The sequence below is a fragment of the Coffea arabica genome, chromosome 1c (genome assembly GCF_036785885.1).
Source record: "Coffea arabica cultivar ET-39 chromosome 1c, Coffea Arabica ET-39 HiFi, whole genome shotgun sequence".
Lineage (NCBI taxonomy): Eukaryota > Viridiplantae > Streptophyta > Magnoliopsida > Gentianales > Rubiaceae > Coffea > Coffea arabica.
In genome coordinates this window covers 50,682,859-50,703,132 of record NC_092310.1, presented here as the reverse complement: position 1 = coordinate 50,703,132, position 20,274 = coordinate 50,682,859, and the positions used below count along the sequence as shown (strand labels likewise).

The window sequence follows — 20,274 nt, the reverse complement described above, 5'->3', positions numbered from 1 at the left end:
TTTCATCTCATGTATTTGGAAGTTAGAAAAATGTTATGAACTTATTATGTTTAGTTGTTTGACCTATTCATAACTTAGTTGGTTGAACTTGGAGAAGCAATTACCAAACACAAGTATATCTTGCTTTATGTGGTTTTTACCATGCAAAAAATCTAGATTCATACAATGAAATAGAAAGGAAGATGCTTAAAATATATATTTTTTCATAAATTTCTATAGTGAAAATTTTGATAGAAACTCAAAAAATATCAACGGCCAACCACAATATGTTTTTGTATCGTAATTTGCGTTCACTTTCTGTGCAATTGTGACAAAGAATTTTTTAAAGTATATCTAACCATCACTCATATATATGTATGTTAGTGGGAAATTCTACAGCGTAGCATCCTACATTGTGGTCAGTGATGCGCTAAAATTGCAGTTATATATAGATGTTATTTTTAATTACAAATTGTATAATGAAAAAAAATGGCAATGAAGCGATACCAAAACATTGATTATGTGAATAGTTTGGTTTTTCCTCACAATCTTGTAACATGAGTTTGAATTGTAAAACACAAGATAATAGACATTTGAACTTGTTTTTACATTTTTTTAGGTGGGCAATTTGACAGAAGAGAGCAATATTGAAAAATATAGGGGGAGCAATTCTTAAGAAGCTTTCAAAGATTTGGTAGTTTTCTTTAATTTTTCAAGAGTGGATAGGGGGCAATTGCCCACTCTCAACTCAATGTGATGAAAAGAATAGTCCCACAAATTGAGGATGATTGAGTCTTATCCACATTATTCTGGGAAAGATTTACATTTGCTATTGCAGATCGCCTCAAAGTTTCTAACATATGTAGGGTTCGTTTCACTTGTCTGCGTCGGGTTGTCTTTCTGGCAAAGGGCCTAGAAATTCTGGTAGAGCCTTGCATATGCATGAATCGAATGTCCTGCTCAACGTAGGGAACTTGGACTGCGGATGATAGGGTGCAATTTTATCATTTATTTTATTATTAATTTCTCCTATTGCCTGATCCGATGTAGATTAATTATTAGATTCTACTCACTTTTCGTAATTTGTATTTATTTCAGGGAGTAGAATGAAAATGTCACAATTAATGCTAATTTGACAGCCATCGGAAAAAGAAATAAAAAAGAAGACACTCAGGGACATTTTTGGAACAAAAGAGACGCGAGGCCTTTTTAGTCATTTTGGCCGAAGTCTTCCTGGAAGGGGAGAGCCGCCGCAAAGGATATCAGTAAAAGGGGGCAGCCGCAAAACAGGAGGGAGGCATTAGAGTAGGTTTTTAGATAGGAAATAAAGTAGAAAACAGGGAGGACTGCTCTAGGAATTGCTTTTGGTTGACTTTTCTTTCGTTGGCTTTTGCTTAGCTTTAACTCTCGTACGTCAATTAGGCACAATTGAATGATTCCCTGTAGCTTTTCTCTTGGACGTTGGCTTTTCGTCCTTTGTGGTAGGGCTGCAAACGAGCCGAGTCGAGTCGAGTTTTGAGATAATCGAGCCGAGCTTTAGCTAAATTTTATCAAGCTCGAGCTCGACGAGCTGGCAATTTTCGAGCTCGAGCTCGAAAAAAATAAAAAAAAATTTTTATTTTTAAAAAAAATAAATAAAATAATATTTTTTCTGAATAAATAATAAAATATTAAGGATATATCCGTAATTTCACTATGAAAATAAAAAATAAAAAAAAAATAAATATATAATATACGTAATTTTATTATTAAATAAAAATAAAAATAAAAAATATATATATATATATTCAAGCTCGCGAGCCGGCTCGCGAGCTAACGAGCTTAATATTCTGAGCTCGAGTTCGAGCTCGAGCTCGATTAATGTCGAGCTCGAGCTCGATTAATGTCGAGCTCGACTCGAGCCGCTCGCGAGCGGCTCGATTCGTTTGCAGCCCTACTTTGTGGTTGCCACAAGATGGCCGCAGCTTTTGCGTCAGTTTTGTATGGGTTGTTCTCGTCAACAATGAGCTAAATCCCTTTATCTAGTCAAGGGACAACGGATGCTTTGGGTCATCTAAAATTGTGAGATCGATTTAAACTTAAATTACAACCATATTGCACCAAAGAAGAAAACTGAAGATAAAGCACATTGCAGGAAACACAAATAAACTCCGAATTAATTGCCATTTTTCCAGCAGATGAATGGTATTCCTATTTGTGGACTGGGCATCCAGAAACCACTGTCACAACATGAGCAAATGTATTCTTCCAGAGGTTTCTTCCAATGGGATGCAGCTACGAGTTAAGAAAAAAAAAAAAAAACTCAAAAATACATGGCAGGGTACGTGTAAAGCTGCGTTTGGACTTACCATGTCAGTATTAAGCTGGTCTGTTGCTACAGCAATTTGCGGTGCCGAAAATACATCAGCCTGCAACATCTACAATTTCAAGTCCAATAATGAACGCTGAAAATATGAAATACGACTTTCTGTTTGTTGTGTCCTGGGACAGATTTTAAGCTGGTAGTTTCAATTCTGAAAACAGCATAGCAGCTTTCATTTCTGCTCCGTCCATTCGGCAATAAGATGAGGATTTACTTGTTTTGCTTTGACCTTTCCTTTTTTTTTTTTTTTTTCTTTTGTTACGGGTTTCCTACTATGCCATTTCCACAGAAAGATAGATCAATGCAGGACTACTATGCTCGTGCGATTTGCTTTTGCAAATAACAGTTTTCAACACCAAGAAGTTAATTGGTGACATCAGTTTTGCATACATATCCTTCAAAGTTAAATCCCTCAAGAGCCTCCCCCGGTTTGACCGCTCCAACCATGAACCGGCCTTCTTTCCGAATTGATTTGTAATATAAAACTGTTTTGGTAAAAAATCAGCCAAAACCATATAAAAAACAGATTAAACTAGTGACCCGATTGAAGTAGTTGACTCAGTTCTCAAACTTTTCTTTCTTCTTTTTCCCAAATATAATTTGAGTTACCTAAATTGTAACACTTTCATTTATTACGTCACCCATTTAGCGTAAATATCAATATCACTCGCTTTCCTAAATTATCTCTAAATCAAAATGTTTTTATCCCTATAATCTCATTAATTTAGCATTAATGATTCCAACTTGTATTAATTTGTTTAAATTTAGTTTTTTTAAGTAGTTTTGGAGAATGGACGTATTTTAACCATGAATTTACATTTTTATATATAATTATTAGGTGTATATTTGATTGCAAGTCCAATATTTTTGGAACATTTTTTATGATTGGCCAAATATAACCAAGAACTTAATTTCAATATTTCTGAAACTTATAAAAATATAAAATAATTATAACATCATGCTGACGTCAGCAGATTTTTGAGACCGATTCGATCAGCTGATCCCCGACTCAATAGTTTAGCCGAGTCGCTATCCGGTCCGATTTTAACAACATTGGTTTTCACTTAATAAGGGATAAATATAGCGTTAAGGAAAATGTATCTAATACACCACTTGATTGATTGCAGAATTTCCAAAGTTCTTACATGTTCCCTTTATTCCTTTCGTAAGGTTTCTAATAAAAAATTTGAGTAATTCCATAGAGGACAATGACATTTGAAAATGGGATGGTTATAGAATTGCTCATTTCTATAAAGAAAGCACGCTAAGTGCAATGGGACTCCTTACTCTATCGATCCCATTGCTCCATGTTAATGCTCCAAAAGTAAAAATTCCACTGCTGGTCTTTGAAGGTGTAAAATCAATCCTGAAAGTCAACTTCTCCCCTGTATTTGTAAACCTTAATGTTGGTGGTATGACTGAAACATTTACACCTGTGGGTTGTTCTAATTTTGAGACATAAACTGTTGGTCCATTACCAACATAGGTAACTGTTCTATACACTGATATGTTGCCCTTCATGTTGGAGACTCCAATTGAAGGATAATTGAAGTTGACGGAAGGCTTTGGAGGGTTATTGCAGTATATAGTCTCGCTGGTTAAGTTCTTCAGCTGTGCAGAGGTTGCGCCATTGCTGCAGAGGAAATCAATGACGTCTTTGAGATCGAAATCATAAACTAGCCCAGGGTCAATTGCTGCAACTGGATTTATGTGCCCAGAACCGTAATCAAAAGGCGTAGCCCGACTACCATCAGGATGTCTTCTGATGTAATTCCCGGAGTCATCTAGTATTGTTGCTGTTTTAGAGAAAAGGAAAAGCATTAGACTGTGTGAACTACAATAGAACCAGTAAGGGATTTTTTCGGTTTGAAATTTTGTAGACCTGTTGTCATTATTGCAGATTTTATAGCTGCAGGGCTCCAAGAAGGGTGGCTAGCCTTTACAATTGCTGCCACTGCAGACACATGTGGACAAGACATGGAAGTCCCGGAGACTATGTTGTAGTCAAGTGAACGTCCACCAGCATCACCAAGAGCTACTGGAGACCATGCTGCCAAAATGTTCACTCCAGGAGCTGTTACATCGGGCTACAATTGACATGTTGGATTAGTATTTATACAGCAATTTTTTTCTTAACATGTTTTTCTCAAATTATAATGAAGTGTTTGATTTCTTGAGGGTTAATAGCAGATTGGTGTTGTACATAAGTATATGATAGAAAATACATATATTGCTTGTGGAACTTCCAAGAAATTTCTAAAGTTATGATGATTTTTAAAAAAATACTACAAAAGTGGCATTTTTTGTATGGGATTCCGTTCAGGGGTTGTAAATGCGAGCTCAAGGAACTCGCATTTGCTGAATGCGAGGTCTCCCTGAATTTTCCTAGCATTCAAATCAAAAAAAAAAAAGAAAAAGAAAAACAGACCTCGCATTTAACTGTTAAATGCGAGGTCATATACCTCGCATTTAACAAATGCGAGGTTCTCGCCCAGGCAGCTCACTCAACCCGTAGCTCTCTTACAAACCCAGCTGCAAAGTTCCTCCTTTTTCTCTTAGTTTCTCCTCTGCTTTCTTTTCTTTCCTGCTCCAGCTCATCCTTTCCAACCCTCCGAAAGCTTCTTGCTTCCACTCTTCCCTTTTCCCCCCATTTCACTCTTGCTCTTTGTCTTCCTCAGCCCCAGTTCTTCCTTTTTTTCCCAGTTTTTCTTCTCCCCGAAAATCTCAACCTTCTTGCTTGCCCTTCTCGCTTTCTTTCTCTCCAAATGCCACTCCAATTTCTCTCCCCTTCCAAGCTGCGTTCCTCCTCTTTTTATAACTTCAAGAAATCCCTCAACCCTAGCATCCATGGTAATTGTTTGCTGCATTTTTATGGCCAGAATTTGAGCCGTTTGATGCTCTTAATTCCAGAATATTCTTGGCATCTTCTGGTGAGTGAGGTGGAATTGTGTATTGGTAATCTTGGAGAAAAAAGAAAAATGAAGAAAAATCCCATTTGTTGCTTCTCATTTCCAACCGCGAGGTCTTGTACTTCATGCTGGTTCTTGTACCAGCAAATGGAGCAAGAAGATTGAGTACCTCGCATTTAAGAAATGCGAGGTATCTCAGCTCGCATTCTCCAAATGCGAGCTTTTTTTTCTGAAAACACTTACCTCGCATTTGTGAAATGCGAGGTACCTGAACTCGCATTTCACAAATGCGAAGATCACATTTGTGGAACCAACTTCACAAATCACCCCCTTTGTAGAATAACTTTTTTTTTTTTCATCACAATTTAAGAATTTTCTCCGGAACTTCCAGGGTTATAATTGAACCAGAACAGTGGATAAAAATTCTAGCCAAACATACTTTGATTATATCTGGCGTGACAGTATTTGGACCCTTTGAAGAGAAAGCTGCCATTGCTGGTGCTGGTTCAATAGACATTTGTGTAGATGTTTGAGATAGTCTAGCCACTGGATTCCTGTAACAGGAAAAGCAAGCACGTCAAAAGACATGAGCACTGTAATGGTTGCTTTACACAAGCAAGTTCAAATGTATATATGTCACATGTGCAATAAGATATCTAATCATAAGAATTACAATTCTGTTCCAAAGATCTACAAACAAGTCAGTTATGAGCAAACTTACATTGATTAAATATCTATTTGAAAGAACAAAGATAAATCCTGATATTTCAACGAAATTTAGAGCTTACTTTTTTGTAGACATGTAAGTTTGAAGTTCTGTTGCTTCTTCTTGACCTATCACAGTGGCTTGGATTCCAAAATTGAATAATATGTCTTGGGCAACTGGATCGGCAAGTATCATAGCTACCCCTCCGATGCTTCTTATGTAAACACGCATTTGAATTCGGTCAACATGCTCATTCTCGAGTTGGCAGACCACAATCTTTCCCTTAATCAAGTTAGGATTAAGTGTGTTTGTCTGGCAAAAGCTGGAAAATCAAAAGAAATCAAGTCAAAATTTAGAGTTTAATGTCCAATTACAATCCCAAACAAATATGATCATCTGCAGCTACTGAGATGTAATAGCCAACGTTTCTGATTTAATCACCATCCAGAGTTTCTAAAATATGAAATCATGGAGAAAATGAATATCCTGATTCTTTGACAGTAAGCAGCGTCCTAGCCTTTGGGCATTCAAAGACAACAAGAGGAAAATTTTTCCCTCTTCAGAAGAAGTACCTTGCATTTTTCTGGGGAATTCCAGGAGCTGCTGCATCGCTTCCTGCTATTAAACCAGAAGCACTATCCAGTTTTGATGGATTTAGACCAAAACTCTGTAACAAGAAATTCCTTTTTCAACTCATGATCGGTAAAAAAGAAGTTTATGGTAAAATACTCGCATATTGACTTGAGACTATAAATTATTGGTTGGCGTAAAGGTACCTTTAAAACTTTTGAATTTCCCAGATAAATCTTGGATTGCAACTCCCGATTCAAAGTACTTGCAGCAACAGTCATGATCCAGGGAGCAACATTAGTTGCAGTTCTTGATAAACCAGCATTCCCAGCTGCTGCCGAAACGAGGATTCCTTTAGAAAATGCATGGAAAGATCCAATTGACACTGGATCCTCAAAGTAGCTGGTTTGGGGCGGTTCAGGGCCTAAAGAAAGAGAAAGAATATCGATGCCATCACTAATGGCATCATCTAAAGCAGAGAGTATATCTGCATTATTGCAAATTTTAAACCAACAAGCTTTGTAGATGGCCAGTCTGACGCTTGGTGCACCTCCTCTTGCAGTGCCGTTTGCCAACCCAAATAAGTTCGCATTTGAAACCAGCGAGCCAGCAATAGTGGAAGCTGTGTGAGTTCCATGGCCGTCGCCATCTCGGGGTGATCGGAAGAAAGTTTGGCTGAATGATTCAAGAGGCTTGCCTGCTTCAAATCCTTTCAAATAGAATCTAGCTCCTACTATCTTTCTGTTGCAGTTGGCCAAGGTGAACATTTCCCCAGTTTGACATTGTCCCTTGAATTTTGTGGGAACAGGGCCCAAGCCTTGGTCATTGAAGCTCCGGGATTCAGGCCAAATTCCTGAATGTAAACAAATTAATGTCCAGTCTTGTGAATTTAATGTTGATGGCCATCTTTAGAGACGCATGATTTTTAGGTAAATGTTTAAGGGGATCCGAGGCCTCTCCAGTTTCAATTTTGTCTAGTTTTGTAATCTAAAAAACATTCGTTGTAATAGGTACAATTTTAATATAAACTGAATTTGTCACTCAAACTACAAAATTCACGGTCACACCAAAGTTATACTAATTTACATCAAAGTTGTATCAATTTATACAAATTGACAGAACTGGACAGAAGTTGTGAGAGAGACCCCGGATCTTGTTCTAGGTGCTTCACTCAATCGACTACTTACCGGTGTCAATGACGCCAACTATTACATCTGATTTTACGTTCATTGGCAGCTGATTGTATTGTTGAGCAGAATCCAGTCTCAGAAAGTCCCATGATTGGGTTGTATGGATCTTGTATTCCCTACTCTCGAATACCGAAGTAACCGAATCACTTTCTGCGCAAAAGTTTTAATAAATGTAAGTGACGTAAATGCAACTATAGCGTACCATACTCTGGCTCTGCAGTAGATTATCAAGAAGATCATATTAGTTATCAGTAAAAATAGTTTGAAACGTCCCTTACAATCCGTTACATATTTTTTGTCAGTCATTTTTTAAATATTAATTTTACGTCCCTTATAAATTTAACTTAACTAAAATTGATCTAAATCTAAGTTTCCGACCACTTTTCAGTATGAAATCATTACGTGACCTACATATAGTCATTTTTTATATACAAAAATATCAAATCCCATTTTTTAATGGCACAAATGAATATAGAGTGGGTCAAATCTCACTTTTATAGGGAAAAAATAAATATGATTCAGGTTGGATCGAACATTTTTAGAAACAAAAATGAATATGAATTAGGTCATTTATTTAACTACAAATAAAATCTAACTTTTTTATTCCTAAACAATGATCATATGTGAATCACATGATGGATTTAGGATAAAAAGTAGTCGAGAACTTAGGTTGGAATCAAATTTTACTGATTTAATTTTATAAGAGATGTAAAGTTACTATTTCGAAAATAAAGGATGAAAAAATTCATTTGGCGAAATTTAAGGGACATTTTGAACGATTTTCCCTAGTTAATATATGCTGCTTTTTTTTTTTTTTTTGTTGCAGTAGATTTTGCAAAAAATTAGTTAATCAAAATAAAAGGAAAAGTTACTTTTGGGTAAACTAAAAATTTTATCTTTATTGCCGATTAAAAAAAAATGCAATAACTAGGCACAAAAGTGAAGAAGAACATAAAAAATATTGATGTTCGAAAAATCATAATCTAGAATCAGGTGAAATAATCAAATGACAATACCTTTATGCTTAAAACTGTCAATTAAAAAAAAAAAAAAAATCTGACCTGCCAGTTTTCGAGCTTGTTCTGGCGTTAGCATGGCGGAGAATCCTCTAAAGCTTCTGGTGTAATGGTGAATCGTCGCCTCCTTCGCTTCTTGGAAACTGAAAATGGAATTACAATCATTTCACTTCTACTATTTTCACCAAAGGAAGTAGAAATCTTGTGGAAGCTCCTGGTTTAGCTGTTTCTTTCAACATTTTGTCATTCTCTACCACCAACTTCTTGAAAAAACGAGACATCTGGGGAAGCTCAAATATATGTATATGTACATGCCTTCCAGTCACAGAAGTGAGCATCTCATGGTTAGCTTTGATGACAGATTCCGAGTTGGGGTGTTTGTGATATCCCATGTATACAATATAGTGCTGCAACATCACGTAATTTTGTCAAGATTAGTCCTTTGTGCTTACAAGAAATGGAGGTTTATTAGTCGATCGATCGAGCATTGTCAGAATTAAACCAAAAAAAAAAATCCCCCCGCCCTTAAAAAGAGAGAAAGAAATCCACACTGAAGTTGGAACTGGCTTCCTTGATGCAGCAAAATATTGAGTATCAGTTTTTGCATGCTTCCTTTTTCTCCAGTTTCTACTTTCTACATTTGAGCTTCCCCCAAGAATGGAGCCACACTCACAGAGAAGGGGGGGAAAAGTAAGAAAGGCAAAAGGGCAATGACTTTGTTTAATTTATCCATTACCTTTGTATTTTTGGTGGCTGCATGGGAGAATATTGCAAGCCTAAAGAGGAGGAGAAGAATGAAAATTGCAGTTGCTTTCATGGTTTTCCAATCAGAGAATTCCACAAATGGTTCAAAACAAATATATAGTTGTTGGTGATCAGATTGTGATGATTGCTTAGAACCATTTTATAGGTGGAATACAAATACTCTTTCCTAGATCGAGTTAGGATGGTTGGCTTCATGTGCCGGCTTGACATAGGGTTTTTAGTTCCTTAGAACAGGTTAATTGCAGGGATTATAATTCATGCAAGTTAAAGTGTTCGATTCTTCCATTTCCAAACTTTTAGAGCCCAAACAAATTACTTCATTGGAGTAGTCAGCATTACCTTGGAGTTTCCTCCTCCAAAAGATTTAAGAGCCGGCTAACAATTTGAGAAGCATCAACTTGACACTAGAATAAACTTATTCTGGAAAAGAATCACAACATATTATTGTTTTCAAAGTTGGAATATCTTATAGAACTCAATAAATGCGGTTTATTTAACCATCAAATAATCAAACTTATTTAAAGTTCATTTGCCAAAAAAAAAGTTTCTTAAAAAGTAGGGTTCATGTTCGAAATCTTCTTTTGGAGCTCATTCCCAACTAGTTTTCTCTAATTTGTGAAATGCATGAGAAACAAATTCGTTTCGAACTGGATTAGCTTATCTCAATAAGATTATTAGTTCATATTTTAGCAATATTTTACGGGTTCTTTTTCTTTCTTTTTTTTTTTTTTCTTTTTCATGGATTACAAACCCATTTTTTATAAGATCTTACTAGAATTTCAAAGGTGTATTAAAAGGATAATTGTAGGAAATCGAAAATAACATGGAATTTGTGTCGACCTTAAAACTCGTAAATCTGCCCTTCAAGGAAACAAAATCTTCTTAGGATTGGAATGTAGCATACTAAATTCTCGAAGGTTTCATAACTAATGTATACAATTAACAACTAATATTACTAATTAGGGAAGTCATCTATATAATAATTAAAGGGGATTATTTCAGCCCAAGACAACTGCTTTGCGTAAAGCATATGGCTTTGATACCAAATAATTTGGTTAGAAAGAAACACAAGTCAATTGGAATTTACAAAAGTTATGCAGTGCTAGAATTCATTTCAAACGTTAAACAATTATGAGTCATTATTTTCTTAAAAGTCCACTCTCTATTTTATCACCCCGAAAGAAAATAAGAAAAATTTGAAGCAATTGTTTGCAATGGCCAACTCAAAATTGGATGTCTACCTTTTGATAAACTTAGTTTATGCTTGCATACTCCAAGCAAGTAGTTCCATTTGGAAAGAAAGGAACAAAGTTTTTGAATAAATTACATCTATAGACAAAAATATAGGCCGAAATCACGGACCCAAAAATTAGAAACAAGTTATGTGTGTGATGTATCCATAGCATAACCCTTCATCTCCTTGTTTGTATCATACTATATATAAAACAACAAACATCTGGTGGTTCCATTGTGGTTTTCTAGCGGGCTATTTACACCAACATTCTAACTTGTATTTGAAATTACAAAAATATTGACATTTTTTCCCTATTTCTATAGGAACAGAAATGACTCTTGAATTATTATTAAGAAAAATCGTTCAAAACGTCCCTCATATTTCACAAAATGAATTCTTTCATCCCTCATTGATCATGTGTACGAATAGTTTTTTCTTGTTTTTGAAACCCCATTTATATGTCTGTTTAATTTTACTTGAACAATACGAATAGCATGTAATATATCTCTATTTGGTTTCACCTGAACAAACTAATTGTAGTTGTACGTGAAATCAAATAGAGATATATTACATGCTATTTGTACTATTCAGGTGAAATCAAATAGACATATACATGGATTTGAAAAAAAAAAAAAAAAAAGCTATTCATGCATATAAATCGGATTATGTGAAATGTAATTTGACATTTTTGCCTTTAAAACATGATCATGTGCAAGGCACGTGTTGGATTCTAACAAAAAACTAGTCAAAAACCTAGATATAAATTAAATTTAACCAATGTGAATTTGTAACGAACGTAAAATTAAATTTTTAAAAGTGAGGGATGAAAAAAGTTATTTTACAAAATGTAAGAAACGTTTTGAATGATTTTTTCTAATAATAATTCAAACGACGATAGTTCGATCCCATTGCCGACTTAATCAGAAATTAGCCCAAATCTTAGATAATAGTAGTGTAGCTGATGCCTCCAACCCTCGTTGAAATTATATAATAAGTTGTATTTGCTATTGCAATTATCGTAACTTGACAAGAGTGGATCCCGTGCCGAATCCCCGTCAAACACGAATTGGGGACAAGTACAATTGGCCTTAGTTGCAATTTTCTATAATTACTGTACAATTGATCCTGAACCTTTTCTTTACAATTACATAAATGTACATGATTTACACATCCAACTAAATTATGGAGTAAATCTTTAACATAAGTTCTACCACAAAAAATTCCTACCGTACCAAAGGAGTATGTAACTCCAGAAAGAGGAATCAGACAAGGTGACCCCCTATCACCATATCTATTCCTTTTGTGCTCAAAGGGGTTCTCTAACTTACTAAAGCAACATGATGAAAGTGGATGATGGCTACAGATGGCAAAGGCCATTAATTCTAAGGACTTTCAACCAGAAGGATGCAGAGAAAATCCTGGACATTCGTATCAGTATCTCAGGGAGAGAGGACAGCAATTACTGGTTACACAGCGGAAATGGTAACTACACTGTCAAATCAGGATACAAGGAATTGTGTAGAGGGACAACTGAGAAAGAGGGGAGAAGAGGAAATGAGGAAGAAACGAGTTTAGCTAAATCCAACAGGGGAATCTGGAAGAATTTGTGGAAGCTAATCATTAAGAGTAAGCTAAAGCACTTCATCTGGAGGTGTGTAAATGGAGTATTACCAGTCAATGGGCTAATATATAGAAGAACACATAAAGGTGACCCAATCTGTGAAGGATGTGGAAAGCAAGAAGAATCTATTGAACATGTGTTCTTTCACTGTAGAAGAGCTCAAGAGGTGTGGAAAATGGCACCAATACAATGGGATGGAATAACAGAACAGACAAGGAACTTTTTGGCTTGGTGGAATGCTATTATGGAAGCCACAAGTAGGAGAAATGGCATGGACCATGTAGAGCTAACAGTAAGCATTCTTTGACAAATATGAAAAACTAGAAATGATTGGAAGTTCAATGCCAAACAAAAACACCCATAGAAAGCTGTTCAAAAGGCTCAACAAGAGTGGTAGGAGCAGGGAGCAGCTCAGAGAAAGGAGAGAACCAACATTGATGATGCTGGAAGAGATAAAGAGGAAGTAGTTGCAAAGGAAGAAGGAAGTGACGAAATCCAAATCAGAGTGACAACTCAAGTGCGAAAAGAGTCTAACAGAGTTGGGATGGGGATCATTGCAACTAACAGCAATAATCTGGTGGTGACAGCATGGGCACTTAATGACAGAAGCTCGGGAAGTCAATTGCAAATTACTGCGGATGCTGTTAAACTGGCCATCATCAAGGCCAGACTACAGCATTGGCAGAAGATTAAAGTGTACATCCCCAGCAGTCAGTTGTTGAAGGAGATAACAGTAAGGAAGACCAACGACATCAAAATGGCAACGATAATTGATGACATTAACAATCTGAAGTCCTTATTCCAGAAATGCTCTTTTTGTTTGGATAGGAGCTTAGATTCTAGATGTAAATTGATTAGTGATTATGCCTTAGGCATCTGTCAAGATGAGGAATGGATCAATCCACAGTGTGTCTAGCACTGTTGTATAGAATCACTCGAGCCTTTACTTATATAAGTATACATCTTTTGTTTATCAATACAAATTCTACCGTTGTTAAAAAAAAAAAAAGAAGAATATCAGAAAGACATTAATACTAGAGTGACACCAAGAGTATATGCACAAAGACTCTTAGTTTTCACATGTGCCCCTTTTACCTTACGACTAAAAATGATAACCATGTTAGTAATAGAATTAGTGATTATGTTTTAGACATTTTACATGATGAGAAATGGATAAATCCTCTATACTACTAAGCACTTTTTGTATAAAAATAAGGGCCTTGCTCCAAACTGTAAAGCTTATTTTATGATCAATATAAGATTAATATCATTTTCCGGAAAAAAAAAAAAGAAAACCCAGGAGAATAAACAGGCACCATGTACGAAAGGGAAAGAGTCTGGCTATCGACAATTCAATACCCTTTTATCACCATTTTTGTTTTTGTTAACCACTTTTGTCTGGGCTGCATCATGCCGCATTCGCCCTTTTGACAGCCTTGTTTTGTTCAAATACCTGTCCCCCCCCCCCCCCCCCTCAAACATCTTGTAGAACTTTTGCTTCAACTTGCGGCAATGGGGACTTGCATGAAGTGCTACTAGAACTCGTCCAGAATTTGTACTCAAATATGTTAATTACTCTTGAATGCCCTACAAGTGAAGACTAATTAATTCTTCTACATAGAATTGGCACGAATAGGGAAGGACTAAAAACTTGAAAAATTCAAATAAAAGCATTTTATGTTATGTACATTGTCCTGCAGAGGCCTAAAAAAGAAAATTTCTTGCAGAGAGCTCTAAAAAACAATTGATAGCTACGGCCCCACCATGTTGAAATCTCAAGGACAAAAGCACAAAAAGCTGGTCTTGGTCATCGGCAATTGAGATTCAATCTGGAGAATCATCTCCAGACCCAGTGAAGATGCAGATCCTGCGTAATCGAAGCTGCATAGTCTATTTCTTCTCATTTTCGAAAGTAAAAACCTAGGCAGCTACAATAATGAACGCTTCCAGGTCACAATGACAGCAACAAAACCAGGGACTTTCTTTTTCATCACTTTCCTAGATTCATATGCATCAAGAAAGGAAAAAAATTATATATCAAGAGATGAATGTATTTACACTGAATTAGAAGTTCTTTCAGCAGGCGACTAAAAGGTCCAATAGCACGTAACTAAAGAACTATGTCAGATATTTACCAGAAAAGAGATACAAAAATATCCAGACGCAAACCGCAATTATTGAGGCAACATTCATACTCATCTTTTTGACATTTAACAAAAAAAATACATTGATATTGGAAGTATCAGAGTTCACTTCTTGCGGATAGAAAGGCAAAGCCGTGTATCTTTCCTCCGAAAGAGGCTCGTACAATCAGCACAAAGTTCATATAGAATACAAATGAGAGTAAGTTGCATAAATAGCACGTCCAATGCAACCTTTCTCTCAACCTTCCTCTCCAAACTCATTGGTGAATCTCTCATGCACCTCAAGGTCAGCCTTGCTCACTGTTGGCCTCTGTCTTGCCAACACTTTGTCAAAGTCTATTTTAGATATCGGAGGTGGGACTATCTGCATGGACATTAATCAGAAATACTCTCAGTTAACATTCTGCCGAGAACAAAAAGGAACATACTTGATCATTATATTATCATCCAGAATCATTATATTATACTCCATCATTATACTTCAAAGCATCACCTCAGTGATGTCAAGAGGTAATCATGATGACAGTAGATTGACAAGTTCATGCTCTGATAAGTATTTGTAATGACCATCATGGCAATGACGTATGCCACAAAGCAAGCACTTACAGACATTAAAAATCCAGCTAATATCGTAAACCAAGTAGAATTGACCCTAACATAGAATCCAATGTAAGCATCTATCTCACCTTAGCAGCAAGTCCTTTACCGGCTAGATCCTGCATAGTTATCTGGACAGCACCTGATTGCTTTGGTCCACATGGCATCCACATACCATTAGGAGTATTTATAAAGAACATGGCATCTTGAGTTTTGCGAACAGGTTCAAAAAGGACATCCTTGACCTATAGAACCAGGACAATAAATGTAAACATACACACACAGTCTCCAGAAATCACAAATCTTAACAGAGAAGCCAGTGAGGAATTAATTGATTTTTGTTCTTTAGGAGAATACTATATACTTGTCGAATCTTACTAAATCCCACACTTACACAAACAGAAATATCTGATCCAGAAAATCCTTCTGTCCTACGAGCCAAGTCTTCGAAGTCACTCTCAGTCAAGTTGTGAGGTGTATCTCCTAAATGAACCTGCAAGCAACAGAAAAGTTAACATTTCACATTCAACTACGAAAAAAAATTGGATGTCCTAATCTTCAATCTACCATCTTTCACAAAATAGATAAGGAGATCATTACTTTAAACATGTGCTGCCGGGCCTTGAGATCCGGTAGAGGAATATAAATACGCTTATCAAATCGTCGCCTAATAGCCTGGAGAAACAATTCCACATTAGTCAAGAATCAATATCCTATGAAGATTATCAAGAAAAGTACTTTAAAGTGCCATTATTCAATGCTCTTATCTGCATAGACACATACTGCAGCATTTACTCTGCAGAATGATGGAAACTTTTACCACACCACTACACCTTCAAGAGCATGTAGGTCATTTAACAAGCAACATATTACACTACGCCTTACCTGATCAAGAGCATATGGAGTATTTGTGGCTGCCAGAACTAGAACTTTCTCATCATTATTTCCAACCCCCTGAAAGTAAGATAAGGTCAACATTCTGGATCAGATACATTGTTGATGCAGATAATTTCCAAGCAATATCTTGAATCCAAATACCAAGAGTTCAAGATAAAACATGTAGGATATTGAAAACTGTTTACAGAAACATGAAATTGAGGTATCCAACTGATTCAAAATTGAAAGGATCAATAACTGATAAAATGATGTCAGAGATCTGGCAAACAGTTCACCAGGCAATAACTACAGTTAATATGATCCATGACTTCAGTTCTACACCCACGACCAAGAATCTTTCCTCCCTTTCCCCCACCACAAAAAAATAAAACAAGGAAATACTGCAGATTATCCAAAATAACAAAAAGGCCAGGGCTCATTAAATGGTTCAGGCACTTTGACATGGATTAACTCTTTCTATTAGAAATGACAAAGTTGACAAGCTCAAGCTTCACCTATTGCCTTCCCCGTAGCTTAAACTTGAAGCCTCACACTGCAGGCTACTCAGCAACAGTCCAAATCCAAATAGTATGTATGTCAGAGCCAGTAAAAAAACCTTGAAAGTTTTTCAACACAACTAGTGGAGAATTTCAGGAAGGATGCAAATGTTACAAGTACAACCTCCAAGCTTAAATGACTTGTAAACATCTTTCATCTCAGAGGATGCAAAAGCCACCACTCCCCCTACTGCACACTACACTCCCACTTCCCCTTTCATATCACGAAATCATCCCTGCACTTCATCATTGATACCATAAAGCACACTCAGAGAAAGTAAATGGCTTCCCCCATGCCTTTCTCCCACCTTTATCCTATGCATGATACAATGAATGTGATAAAGCTACATGTAGAAGGAGAAATTACATGACTAATACATGCAACAATGCAACAATTACCTGCATTTGTACAAGCAGTTCCGTTTTTATACGTCTTGAGGCTTCACTCTCATTTCCTTCACCTCGCTGACCACACAAGGAATCAATTTCATCAACAAATATGATTGAAGGAGCACTTTCCCGAGCCATCTGGAAAAGGTTTGAAACTAGCTTTTCACTCTCACCCATCCACTTTGAGACCAGGTCTGAGGATGAAACACTGCATAAAAGAAGCAGTTGGCACTTGCCAACTTTATGCTCTAAGTTCTTGAAAGCAGATTCTCAAAACAAAAAATAAAAAATAAAACAAAACATCAGAACAAATAGTTTGAAAGACAGAAATTTGTGTCTCAAACCAAACAATAAACAAAATGCACTGTCAGAATAACATGTCTAATTAAAGACAGAAACTTGCATGCTGAACCAAACATTAAGGAACATGCATGCTTTTACACAATGCAAAGTGCTATCAACATAGTACTTAGTCTTGTAGTTGGCAAACTTACACACCACATAAAGATCTTGTCAGATAAGACTTATGAGAACTCCATCACATGAAGAATAATTAACAAACAAAAGAACAATCTACATTCTAAGCAATCAAGTTCAAGGAAAGTACAAAAATCATCAAGATACACCTCAATCCAGCAAAGTATTAAAGCTGCTATTGAGGAATCTATCCACATGCAACTCAATCCAGTGAAACCAAGAGCCACCAATATTGAAGAACCTAGCACTCTTCATTCTTTATGTCATGCATCAAAAGCAGTGCAAAGTAAGAATGCATTACATGCTAGCCAACAAATTAATGAAATAGTCTAATTCCCCAAAAAAGAAGGTTAACTGGACACACTTGCACACACAAACATACAAAACAGAAAAACATGCAAAACCAAAAACCATGCATAGATATAATTCCTGTTTTTAAGACAACTGGATGCAAAATGTGGAAAATAAGCATCAATAGCAACACATTTTAAAAATAAATAAATAAAAGGCTCTGCAGTTCAGGTAAGAAATACTAAGAAGTTAGTCAAAAACTTTTCACTTCTAGGTCTTGAAGAAAATATCCAACATATGACCATATAACTAGCTTGTAAGCCCACACCAACTTAAATATTATGAGATTAATTTAGATAGTTTCCATATACTGTACCTGAAAAAAGTGGAGTCTGCTTCAGTAGCAACAGCCTTTGCCAAAAATGACTTCCCTGTCCCTGGTGGACCATATAAAAGAAAAGCCCTCCATGGCCGTCTCTTGCCTAAGAACACGAGATTGCTAAGCAGATTCAGTTTAAATGAAATACAGATTGTTTACAACAAACATGAACATGTAATGATAGTACCTATTAGATGACTAGATATTATCAACTGCATGAACTAAAATACGTTCCAATTATTAGGACATATAAATCTTTTCAAAAAACTCCAACTAACCTACACTTATCATGGTGGCTGGTAAGTAAAGTCTATGGAAGGTACATAGCGTCTGGATATTCAGATCTATGGACTCACGAATAAAACACGCAAGTTGGCATTAAAGGAGACAAATACCAAAATTAAGGCAGTTCATGTTATTTGAAATTTTTGTAAGAGATACCAATCACATGAGAAGAAGATATTATTTTTTCTCTGTAAACCCATACTTGATAGTAGTACTGAATGAGAGTTGGCAAGCTATAAAATACACAAAATAGTTCGAAAGAAAACATGCAAAAAGATTTATGCATCTGGGGACCTCTGGAAACTGACACAACCATTTCATTTTGGGTTTGAACCAATTATTTAACTGGGATTATAACTTAAGACGTTTTATAAGTACTAATTCTAGAAAAACTAAGTTTCACTAAATAAATAAACATTTCATATAAAAACTGAGTGACATCCTAAGTAAAATGAGTGACAGCCTCAGTAAGATTGAAGTCTTAGAGATGAAATAAATTCTTTCAAACCTTAGTCTAGAGTCTGCTATCAAAGGCAGTAGAACTTGAACCTAGTTTAACTCATGCAAGAATTGGTGGCATTTCTGACATCATCTAATCAAAATTTTGTCCTGCCAGACTAGGTTCTGTTATATGAACCACACTTGTCTCCTTAAACCAGCTAGCTTATTTCCCCAAAATAAAACCTAAAGTTAAACAAACTCCTTAGGATGTAGAAAAATTTAGCTCAACATCAAACTTGAAACCTGATTCCCTATCAAATAAGCAACGAGCTACTAAATTAATCTAATGCCGACAAAGCTGACATTCAACCCTGACAGCTAGGAGAAAGCTCCAGACTATCACCAACATATTGGATCCTACTACTTATCAAGACAAAACAACCTCAAGAATTTCAACTAATTTGAGTAAATTAACTTGCCCATCCAAATAATGACGAATTATAGGTAGAAAATTTTGCAACTTTACTACTAAGTTCACCAATCCCCACAAAATCCAGCTAAAAAGCGACAAATTTTTACCTATAAATTCCCATATGCCCAACAATAACAGACAGTAAGGCAAGGAACTTTACCCCTGGGATTCACCACTCCCAAATACTAACACAACATATTTGACTACCAACGACTACATAATATTCATCAATCCAACAAAAATCAGATCAGAATCAGGCAGACACTAACCAGTGAAAAACTGGGGGAACTTAACGGGCAAAATCACAGCTTCCTGCAAAGCCTGCTTAGCACTTTCCAATCCAGCAACATCGTTCCACTTTACATTCGGTTTCTCCCTAATAATCGCCGAATTCAACCCAGCCCTAAGCTTAGCCTGCTCAGGATCCTCCCCATCTCCCTCACCACCACCACCATCCTTGGGTTTCCCCTTCGGCCGCGTGGCCACCGCAGCATCGCCGTTTGCCGCCGGTCCCGAACCACCACCCTCGTCTAAAACAGCGCGAATCTCCTCGGCACGGCGCAGATACTCGGTAAACTTCTGGGTAATCGCTTCCCGAATCTTAGGGTTTTTCTCGTACTTCAAATGAGTCTTGAAATACTCCAGCGCGTTCATGTACAACGGGAACGCCTTCGCATAATTCCCGGCGTTATCTTCCTGAACTGCTTGCCGGACATACTCGATGGCTTGCTCCTTGAAATTACTGTACATATTCTCCAATCATAAATCAACAAGTTTTTCCCTCTAGCTAGAAATATGTATATATATATATAGGTTGATCGAGGGGAAGATTTGGGGGAAACTAAGAAAAAATCGAAGAACCCTAGAAATTGTGAGTAATGGTGAAATTGAAAGGAGTTTTGATGAAGAATATAGGAACAGGAGTAGAGGAATTTTGCGTTAGTTGACTCGAATCTTAGACGCGTGAGCAGAAGACGCGGCCAGCCACGGCTGACAAATTTACAACCCGAATA

At 36.5% G+C, this 20,274-nt stretch overlaps 2 protein-coding genes across 2 annotated transcripts; both read right to left on the bottom strand.

The window, feature by feature from the left end:
* Positions 1–3,458: 3,458 nt before the first annotated feature.
* On the bottom strand, positions 3,459–9,443 carry LOC140004449 (subtilisin-like serine-protease S). Its single transcript, XM_072075989.1, has 9 exons — positions 9,048–9,443; positions 8,778–8,875; positions 7,714–7,866; positions 6,733–7,379; positions 6,529–6,623; positions 6,039–6,278; positions 5,690–5,804; positions 4,224–4,428; positions 3,459–4,137 (listed from the first exon to the last, which is right to left on the bottom strand). Exons 1-9 carry the CDS (start codon positions 9,146–9,148, stop codon positions 3,590–3,592), a joined length of 2,202 nt encoding a protein of 733 aa, XP_071932090.1. The 5' UTR covers positions 9,149–9,443; the 3' UTR covers positions 3,459–3,589.
* A 5,083-nt stretch (positions 9,444–14,526) lies between these two features.
* Positions 14,527–20,273, bottom strand: LOC113720389 (protein SUPPRESSOR OF K(+) TRANSPORT GROWTH DEFECT 1). Its single transcript, XM_027245275.2, has 8 exons — positions 19,531–20,273; positions 18,061–18,166; positions 16,926–17,124; positions 15,979–16,047; positions 15,694–15,768; positions 15,488–15,586; positions 15,183–15,338; positions 14,527–14,860 (listed from the first exon to the last, which is right to left on the bottom strand). Exons 1-8 carry the CDS (start codon positions 20,009–20,011, stop codon positions 14,735–14,737), a joined length of 1,311 nt encoding a protein of 436 aa, XP_027101076.1. The 5' UTR covers positions 20,012–20,273; the 3' UTR covers positions 14,527–14,734.
* Position 20,274: the final 1 nt, after the last annotated feature.

Excerpts from the sequence above, each read along its gene's own strand:
- LOC140004449 (XM_072075989.1), bottom strand. The coding sequence starts at position 9,148 with ATGTTGCAGCACTATATTGTATACATGGGATATCACAAACACCCCAAC. Across the intron at positions 7,867-8,777 it reads ACAAGCTCGAAAACTGGCAG|AAAGTGATTCGGTTACTTCG; the intron begins GTCAGATTTTTT and ends ACTTTTGCGCAG. Across the intron at positions 4,138-4,223 it reads ATCTGCAATAATGACAACAG|CAACAATACTAGATGACTCC; the intron begins GTCTACAAAATT and ends TCTCTAAAACAG.
- LOC113720389 (XM_027245275.2), bottom strand. The coding sequence starts at position 20,011 with ATGTACAGTAATTTCAAGGAGCAAGCCATCGAGTATGTCCGGCAAGCA. Across the intron at positions 17,125-18,060 it reads GCAGACTCCACTTTTTTCAG|TGTTTCATCCTCAGACCTGG; the intron begins GTACAGTATATG and ends TCTTTTATGCAG. Across the intron at positions 14,861-15,182 it reads GTAAAGGACTTGCTGCTAAG|ATAGTCCCACCTCCGATATC; the intron begins GTGAGATAGATG and ends ATGTCCATGCAG.